Source organism: Epinephelus lanceolatus, chromosome 9 (assembly GCF_041903045.1).
Source record: "Epinephelus lanceolatus isolate andai-2023 chromosome 9, ASM4190304v1, whole genome shotgun sequence".
In the NCBI taxonomy this organism is placed as follows: Eukaryota; Metazoa; Chordata; class Actinopteri; order Perciformes; family Serranidae; genus Epinephelus; species Epinephelus lanceolatus.
The window spans coordinates 41055322-41065076 of record NC_135742.1 but is presented as its reverse complement, the minus strand read 5'-3'; the positions used below and the strand labels follow the sequence as shown (position 1 = coordinate 41065076).

Below are 9755 nucleotides of genomic sequence, written 5' to 3'. Positions count from 1 at the left end.
TAAAAAATGAAACTTTATATTTGTGAGATGTATGTCCTCAGTAGGAATTAATGGAAACACATTGTGGATTTTGGTCTTTTCATGGGATTTGTTTCACTATAAGAAATCTAAAAATAATGGCAGCCTTATCCTTTTAGTTTACCATTACCAAGCATACTTATCTGTACTTAACCCATTTTCAAATGTGTAAACTTCCCATTACTGATTTTTGTGTTAGAGGTCACATCTGTAGTTCTGTATGAGAAATATTTGGGTTTGAGCTCCTACCTGTTCTATGTAACTGGCGCAGCGTACAGCCTCCTCCATGTGCTCCTGATCTGACTGCAGGACATTCCGTATGCTGTCCACCAGCTCCTGGACCTCCGGGGCCAGGCCCTGGGCGGCTGGCTGCTCCAAGATTTTCCTGACCAGCTGCTGTGTGTGTCTGTAGCTCTGGTAGTCCACCATGGAGGAGGGCCGGGGCCGGCGAGGGGTCCTGCTGTCGTTGTTGCCCCGACGCAGTGTGACCTGGCCCTGGGTATAGGCAGCCAGTGTGGGCTGGGAGGTCTGGGTGGAGGAATCTGTGGTCTGAGGAGAGGAAGCAAGGGGAGCGTCGCTGCTGCTTAGCACTACAGCAGACATGAGAAGAGAAGACAATGGTTTGAGCTCTCCAATTATCCACGTATATCCAACATAACATCATTTGCAAACAGTACTTAAGTGTGAAACAGAGCTTTAGTGGCACAAACATATTTAGTTACCAAAAGGAACTAGAATGTATGCCTTTGCAAACCTGTCATGTTGCAGTTACAGTTTACATCCATGTCTGTGAAAACATTGATGCTTCATATGTATCTTCCCCCCAAAAGAACAGAAGCTCTATACAAGCCACATGTAAGACTCCCTATAAATCAGTCGACCAAGCAAATCCTAACGTGACGCCTTATAACTATAATCAGCACAGTTTCAAGATGGACATCCAAGATAATGTCACCAATTCAGTATCTATATCTTTTAGATAGAAAATATCATCACTTCATCATTTTATCCTATTAGACATTTGTGTGAAACTTTATCATGATTAACGTATGAATTCTTGAGTTATGGCCAAAAACACGTTTGTGAGGTGAGAGTGACCTAAACCTTTAAAGCAACACAATGTTGTTTTTCAGCCCTAGAAATATATATCCAAGATCCTTGTGATGGTACATCAATCACAGTAGGTTGGATGACACCTTCGTCATTGCTTGAGAGCGTCTGTTTCACTTGCACTGGCACTATGCAGTTTGGGGGTTTGGGTAGGAACCCGGACGCAAAAAGGACTACAAAATTTGGCTGCTTTATGGCATACGTCATATCCCCCTCCTCTCTTTAGAGTAGCGTAGCCGAACCGAGGTGAACGAAGTTAGACGTAGCTGCCATGGCTGAAGCAACAAAGAAAAGGAAGAAGGTGAAGGTGTTGTCTGAGGAGACAAAGAAAAGAAAAAGGGAGAGCGATAAAACAAGCTTTCACACACTGGTGAGAGTTGAAAGAGGAGGAGGGATCCCTGACCGATGGTGACCTGGAGCTGTTACCCTCTACTTAGGAGACTCACTGACCTGACCTGTCTGCAGGTCGGCTGCCTCAGGTACATTTTAAGATAAAGTGTTAGACTACACACAGACAGCTTTCATTTTAGTTTGTCTTTAACAGTTTGCTGTTAGCACCGCGAGCGCGATGTGCTTGTGTCGACCGTGATTGTAAATCATAATAGCGGTGAATGAGAGACTGCGGACAGAGCAGATTGAAATATGGCTTTCTACATGCTGATCACATGCATTGATAAAGTACTGGCTTGGCTGACAGAGGTTTTATCCCACTTACTTACAGTAACAAGTGTAGTTGTCGTCAGCTAGAGTAATCTTGAAGTTATATTCCCTTCATCTGCACTGTGGCCTCTCTGCTGTTGTCTGACTTCACTCTGTTGAGGTTTTGTGTGTGTGTGTGTGTGTGTGTGTGTGTGTGTGTGTGTGCGCGCGCGCTCCGTGTGAGGAGGAGGTCAGCCCTGACATGCAGAGATCAACTCATTTCTGAGTTTCGAAAATGAATAAATAAATAAAGCAATTGGCCTAATCATGTATGTACAAAATGCTATAAGGCTACTTTACCTGTTCTGAAGACATGATGACCGCGCATTACACGGCCAGCTTCAGGAAGTTCACCTCTATCGTTGGCTTGTCAACAAATACACGCGCAGAAAGATTTATGCAACAGACAATACCATCTTTCCGTCTGTAGGGGGACCCCATGAGGTAAAAAAGCACAATCCTCCATTGTGTTGCTTTAACCTTCCACCACTAAATTCTAATCATTTCATTTTTGAGTCCAAGTGGACATTTGTGCCAAATTTTTTAAATATTTCCTTGCAATGTTCTTGAGGTAACAAGTTCACGAGAATGTGAAAGACGAGATCACAGTGGCCTTGACCTTTGACCTATGATCACCAAATTCTAATTCAATTCAGTTTTTTCAATTCAATTTTATTTATAAAGCCCAATATCACAAATCACAATTTGCCTCACAGGGCTTTACAGCATACGACATCCCTCTGTCCTTAAGACCCTCACAGCGGATAAGGAAAAACTCCCCAAAAAAAACCCCCTTTAACGGGGAAAAAAAAAAAAACGGTAGAAACCTCAGGAAGAGCAACTGAGGAGGGATCCCTCTTCCAGGACAGACAGACGTGCAATAGATGTCGTACATCAATTCATTGTTAAGTCCAAATGGACATTTATGCCAAATTTGAAGAACTTTAATCACGTTTGCAAGAATGGGACAGACGGGCAACCCAAAAACATAATGCCTACGGCCAGGGCTATCACCGGCATGGAGGCATTCGATTACATTAAAACATAAGCTATTTAAGGGGGGTAGCTCTTTCAAAAGATTATTAATAAGGTTACAGCAGAGACACTTAAAAGCTGTCTGCACTGATGTAATGACCTCCAACAAGGAGGTGATGCTTTTGGTTAAGTTTGTTTGTTTGCTTGTCTGCAGGAGTACATTTAAAGTATTGGCCCGATTTTAATATAACTTTGTTGAAGGGTGTTGCATGGGCCAGTGAAGGACCCATTAAATTTTGGAGCAAATCAAAGTCCTGGGGCAGATACACCAATTATTTTTCAATTTCCTTCAGCTACTTCAGCTCATTAAATCTCTGCAGTTATCTGAAGGCAACAGGACACATACAGCATGTTCAGAGAACAGTGCCATCAAGTACGATTCTTCAGTGTGTTTTCCTTCATAAAATAATGTACAAATAACACCAGGCTGCCACAATATAAACACTCACACATCTACACACATCAGGTGGGTCCAGTTTTTTTTTGTTTTTTTTTGATGTTTATGTGGGAGGGGCTACTTAATCTTTAATCCAACTTTTTGTTTCATAAAATGATTAATTCTTCATTATAATGGAAATGCCACTTTCTTCCACTGAACCACTTATAATGTGAGGGACAGTGCAGCTGTGTCAGACTGATGCAATCAACTTTGCACTGGTAGTTGCACTTGTACTTTAATGTGGTATTTTGGAGGGATTTGTGACAATTTTTATTACTCCTTAAGTGGTAAAAAATGCTTAAATTCAGCACCAAACCTTCGTAACAAATGGTATCAACCCAAACAATGTTGAAACAACTTATGAGACACAACTGATCATGGGAATAGCCATCACATACTTCCATCATAATGTTCTATGCCCCTATAAACTCTAACCTTTCAAAGTTTGAATAGGTGGAGCCTAACCAAAATGCAATGCTTTTTACAGTTTTATGACTAGAACAACTTGACACAGTGCTGAACTGCATCTCAAAGTAATCCTCAGGTTCTCAGCTTTCAGATGATGTATACCACTTCAATGTGGCATATATTGTTGACCTGCTATCTCCCCCTAGAGATCCCCTGCCCCCTCCCAAACAGACAAAAACGGGTCTATGGCAGGGAGGGGGGAAGCTGAAGAGGTTTTAAACTAGGGCCCTTGACAATTATAACATCCATTTCAATTTGTGTACAGACCCAATGCATGAATACACTCACACTGTTGACTTTTAAAGTTTGTTGGATGGCTTTTAGATACTGTACTAAATAAATGGGTAGGATGACTGTGATGGATCACTGTATGTTTTGGATTTGTGTGTCACAAATCACATTGGTGTACCAACTTCTCAAAATTCCATAGTTCCACATGAGCAAAGAAAAGCCAACCTTTGGCAGCGAGGTCTATCAACACCGGGTCACTGCTGGAGCGGTGGATCCTTGCTTTCCTCCAGGAGGTCGGTGCTGTAGAGGCCTGTTGCTGCTGAGGAGGAGGAGGAGGCTGGAGCTGGGGCTGAGGCTGGAGTTGGAGCTGAGGCTTAGCCTGCGGAACGATGTCTGATGATGCCGATGCCATTTGGGGACTCCTGTCTAAGACCAAACACAGACAGATGGACACATGCTTTTAGAATAAAAGGCAGTGTTTGACATTTCAAATTAGACAACACAGACTGACAGATCCTGTACACAGGTTTTGGTCCAAAGAAATGCAGCACACTTTCCCATCGTTGCTTTATGGTGTGTCTTCACCACAAAAGCTTCAACAAATATAAAAATACAGTACAAGTGTGTCTGATACACACACCTCAGGGAGACTGCTTTACATAGAGTGTGACAAATACGGACAAATATTACTGGGATCACATGACTGCTACAAGCAGCTGAAGGTATCAGTATCCTGAACATGGTGAGTATGGGACAACAGGCAGAGAGACAATCAACCAGAATCATGAGGGGAGCAGACAAAATGAAAGATACTAAGAAAAGCTGCACACAGTGTATAACTGATTACTCCTTACGTGGAAAATACAGGCTGGTAGGAAACTTCCTAAAAACACACAACCACAGGTCACAGCCAAACTGTACCATCATAATTTCATGAATATTCTTGCAAATAAAACTCTCATGTAAGACTCCCTATAAATCAGTCGACACACTTAATTTTTATATTGCAGGTACATGGCCATGTAGTCTCGCTCACCAGACCTTTCTCAAGAAAAGAAAGGTCTGGCTGGGCCGACTCTCACTTTGAGATTGGAGAAAAAAACGCCCTGGCTGCTTGTACTTCTTTCAACCAATCACAATCGTTCTGGGCGTTGCCACAGCAACGGTGCGCTTGCAAAAATATTGCCGGGGGGAAACAGGTTTTGGTGTAACACGCCCACAAAAATATCACCTACAGGACGCGAACCATGGCAGAAAACTGCTACACAACTGGAGGTGGTAGGGCAGGACTTCAGCGGGTGGCTCGTTCCGCCCACTGAGAGGCTGATCTCTGCAGCAAACTTCCGCCCACTCAGACTAATGGCCATGTGATTGGACAAATCCTAACGTGACACCTTACAACTACAATCAGCACAATTTCAAGGTGGACACCAAAGAGTAGTGTCACCAATATAGTATCTGACCAAATGTCTCCCCTTCTGTTCCTGAGTTATGGTGTCAAATAATGGTCAGAAAACACTGTGAGGTCACAATGAAGTTGATCTTTGCCCTTTTGGATGTAAAATGTCATCACTTCATCATTTTATCCTATTAGACCCTTGTGTTATATTTTGTCATATAAGATCTGTGGCCTTTGACCTTTGACCACCAGAATCTAATCAGTTCATCCTTGAGTGCAAGTGGACGTTTGTGCCATATTCTAAGAAATTCCCCTGAGGTAATCCTGACATCACATTCACAAGAATGGGATGGATGTTCTCTTGCAATGAAACTTTTCCAATTCTTAAAAAGCTCAGTTTCTAAAGCTCCAACATCTTCATCATTGGTGGCCCCAAATTTTAGACAGGGGGAGCAAAAGCATGCATCCTGCTTTACAGAGCATTCTAGCCCTGGCAGAGAGTGAAACCATTTAAAGTTAAATGCATGAGGACCCTGGCTGAGGTACAATTGCAGAACAGGCTGTGACGCTGTGTTGAGTCTGAATCAACATCAACAGGGTCTCCCTGCTCTGGCTGTGGAGCCCTGCTTTTGTCAGGAAGGGATGGAGGAGTACTTGTAGAGCTCTGGTGGACTCTCTGGCCTAAAAAATCATCAGAGTGGGGAATTAGTATCAGCAGTTACTGCAGGAGCAGTGTGAGGTTTGCAAACCTCACAAAAACCTCAAACCTCACAAAAATAGTCACGGCACAGTGAGGTAAATATAGGTTGGTACGATTATAATATATGCATTTCCAGAGTGTTCTTCCACAGGAGTTCTTTCCACCTGGAATAAGCAATGCCGATATTCACTCGCGTTTTGTCCCGTCCTCGCTTATCTGATCTTTTTCTTTTATTTGGTGCCGTGGTTTGCCTCTTACAGGGCAAAACATATGTGTGGTCCTCCATTTAAAGTGCGACAGAATCATAAAAGTACAAACCAGGTTCACGCAGAAGTGCCCCGGATTGAGCTTCACCTTCTCTGTCTCCAGTGACAGCAAGTTCTAGGTAAACGCGAAAGGCGAAGTGCGTATATCCCTTTCGGGCACTGTATTCAAATATGGCGACGCAAGAAGGCAGCCTCCAGCATACCGCGCCCTGCCTGCGTATATATCTGTGTATATATAGAGAAATCATTCTAAGCTTATGAGAAAGCTTCCATTTGTATGTGAATTGCATTACACTTTAGTATATATACAGTACAGGCCAAAAGTTTGGACACACCTTCTCATTCAATGCGTTTTCTTTATTTTCATGACTATTTACATTGTAGATTCTCACTGAAGGCATCAAAACTATGAATGAACACATGTGGAGTTATGTACTTAACAAAAAAAGGTGAAATAACTGAAAACATGTTTTATATTCTAGTTTCTTCAAAATAGCCACCCTTTGCTCTGATTACTGCTTTGCACACTCTTGGCATTCTCTCCATGAGCTTCAAGAGGTAGTCACCTGAAATGGTTTCCACTTCACAGGTGTGCCTTATCAGGGTTAATTAGTGGAATTTCTTGCTTTATCAATGGGGTTGGGACCATCAGTTGTGTTGTGCAGAAGTCAGGTTAATACACAGCCGACAGCCCTATTGGACAACTGTTAAAATTCATATTATGGCAAGAACCAATCAGCTAACTAAAGAAAAACGAGTGGCCATCATTACTTTAAGAAATGAAGGTCAGTCAGTCCGGAAAATGGCAAAAACTTTAAATGTGTCCCCAAGTGGAGTCGCAAAAACCATCAAGCGCTACAACGAAACTGGCACACATGAGGACCGACCCAGGAAAGGACGACCAAGAGTCACCTCTGCTTCTGAGGATAAGTTCATCCGAGTCACCAGCCTCAGAAATCGCAAGTTAACAGCAGCTCAGATCAGAGACCAGATGAATGCCACACAGAGTTCTAGCAGCAGACCCATCTCTAGAACAACTGTTAAGAGGAGACTGCGCCAATCAGGCCTTCATGGTCAAATAGCTGCTAGGAAACCACTGCTAAGGAGAGGCAACAAGCAGAAGAGATTTGTTTGGGCCAAGAAACACAAGGAATGGACATTAGACCAGTGGAAATCTGTGCTTTGGTCTGATGAGTCCAAATTTGAGATCTTTGGTTCCAACCGCCGTGTCTTTGTGAGACGCAGAAAAGGTGAACGGATGGATTCCACATGCCTGGTTCCCACTGTGAAGCATGGAGGAGGAGGTGTGATGGTGTGGGGGTGTTTTGCTGGTGACACTGTTGGGGATTTATTCAAAATTGAAGGCACACTGAACCAGCATGGCTACCACAGCATCCTGCAGCGACATGCCATCCCAAGAGTGCCAAGAGTGTGCAAAGCAGTAATCAGAGCAAAGGGTGGCTATTTTGAAGAAACTAGAATATAAAACATGTTTTCAGTTATTTCACCTTTTTTTGTTAAGTACATAACTCCACATGTGTTCATTCATAGTTTTGATGCCTTCAGTGAGAATCTACAATGTAAATAGTCATGAAAATAAAGAAAACGCATTGAATGAGAAGGTGTGTCCAAACTTTTGGCCTGTACTGTATATTTATGAACGCAATAGTTGATATTTGCTAATAAACAACCACGTAAATTACACACTGTAACTTTAAGACACTGAAGTGAAATAAGAGTGATACTGCATCAGTTGATGTAAATGACACAGGAGCACCACAGTGCCAGCATTTTGCTCCACCTGATCATCCAATCAGAGGGCTGTACAAAGATTAACAAAGCAGTGGTCTCTGAGTTTTATGTTTCCAGAACAGCCAGTCAGCTTCGCCATAGATTCAGGCCTGCTGTCTGGAAATGTGTCCTACCTTGAACAGAGGCTCCTGGTGGAGAGGCAGGTGGGTCCACTGTCAGCTCTGTCAGAGCCACCTCTGTCTCCTGAAAGAAATCATCACATTGGTACAGTTATATTAACTAGTCAAAAATGTTGAGCTGGGAATTACAGTTCCCAACAGTTCCCAACTGCACATCAAGTGCAATTTAGATAACCATAAACTCACAGTCTTGGTACTACTGGATCTAACCACCGCCTTCGATACAGTAGACCATCACATTTTATTAAATAGACTGAGGCACCTGGTCGGCCTCTCTGGTACTGTTTTTAACTGGTTCATCTCTTACCTTACTGATCGACACTTCTTTGTAAGTATGGATACATGTTCCTCAGGAACCCATGAGATAAAGTGTGGGGTCCCCCAGGGGTCAATTTTAGGTCCAACTGTTTTTAATCTCTACATGCTTCCCTTGGGGGACCTCATCAGGAGGCACGGCATCAGCTTTCATAGTTATGCTGATGATACGCAGCTGTACATCACCGTGTCTCCTGATGACACAGGGTCAATTGATGCCCTTTTTAACTGCATTTTAGACATAAAGTCATGGATGGCAGTGAATTTCCTGCAGCTCAACCAGGACAAAACAGAAGTTTTAGTCATTGGTCCTGAAGGCAAGAGAGAGAAACTTTTACCAAAACTACAGGATTTTAAACCAACACAATCTGTAAAAAATTTGGGTGTGATTTTTGACTCTGAGCTCTGTTTTATTCCACATATCAAAAACATAACAAAGGTAGGTTTCTACCACCTTAAGAATATAGCCAGAGTCCGCCCGTTTCTCTCTCGGCCAGCACGGAGGTGCTGGTGCATGCTTTTATCTCCTGTAGGTTAGATTATTGTAATGCCCTGCTCTCTGGTCTTCCCAAAAAGAGTATCTCAAATCTACAGTTATTACAGAATTCAGCTGCACGAGTGCTGACGAGGACCAGAGGGCGGGAGCACACTACACCAGTTTTAAAATCGTTGCATTGGCTCCCCGTGCGCTTCAGGATCAATTTTAAGGTTCTTTTATTAGTTTTTAAATGTCTTAACGGTCTTGGGCCTTCTTATTTATCTGACCTGCTTTTATCATATCAACCCTTGCGGACCCTGAGGTCCTCCGGCACCGGCCTTTTAAACATACCACAAGTCAGGACTAAAACACACGGGGAGGCGGCATTTAATTATTACGGCCCCCGATTGTGGAACAGTCTGCTGGAGAACATCAGAGCTGCAGAGACTGTTGATGTTTTTAAAAAGAGGCTCAAGACTCATCTTTTTAATCAGGCTTTTAACTGATCTCTTTATTTATCTATTTTAAATTCCTCTTATAACCGATTTATCCATCTATTATCTATTTTTTATTCATTTTTATATTCTTACCCTTCCTCTTTTTACGTTCTTATCTCATTTAACCTTTATCTTTTGTTATTTTAGTTAGCCTATAGGTTTTAGTTTT

At 42.6% G+C, this 9755-nt stretch overlaps 1 protein-coding gene across 3 annotated transcripts in view; it reads right to left on the bottom strand.

Annotated features, from left to right (window-relative positions):
* The window catches only part of fam189a2 (family with sequence similarity 189 member A2), a 46674-nt gene that overhangs the window by 9820 nt on the left and 27099 nt on the right, over window positions 1-9755 (bottom strand). For all 3 annotated transcript variants that reach the window (XR_013492057.1, XM_078170965.1, XM_033618436.2), the window contains 3 exons: window positions 8291-8360; window positions 4226-4426; window positions 268-608 (listed from right to left, as the gene is read on the bottom strand). Coding sequence is in view for 2 of the 3 variants with exons in the window: in XM_078170965.1 (XP_078027091.1) it covers window positions 268-608; window positions 4226-4426; window positions 8291-8360 (612 nt within the window). In the remaining variant the exon portion in view is untranslated. The remainder of the gene's footprint in view (window positions 1-267; window positions 609-4225; window positions 4427-8290; window positions 8361-9755) is intronic.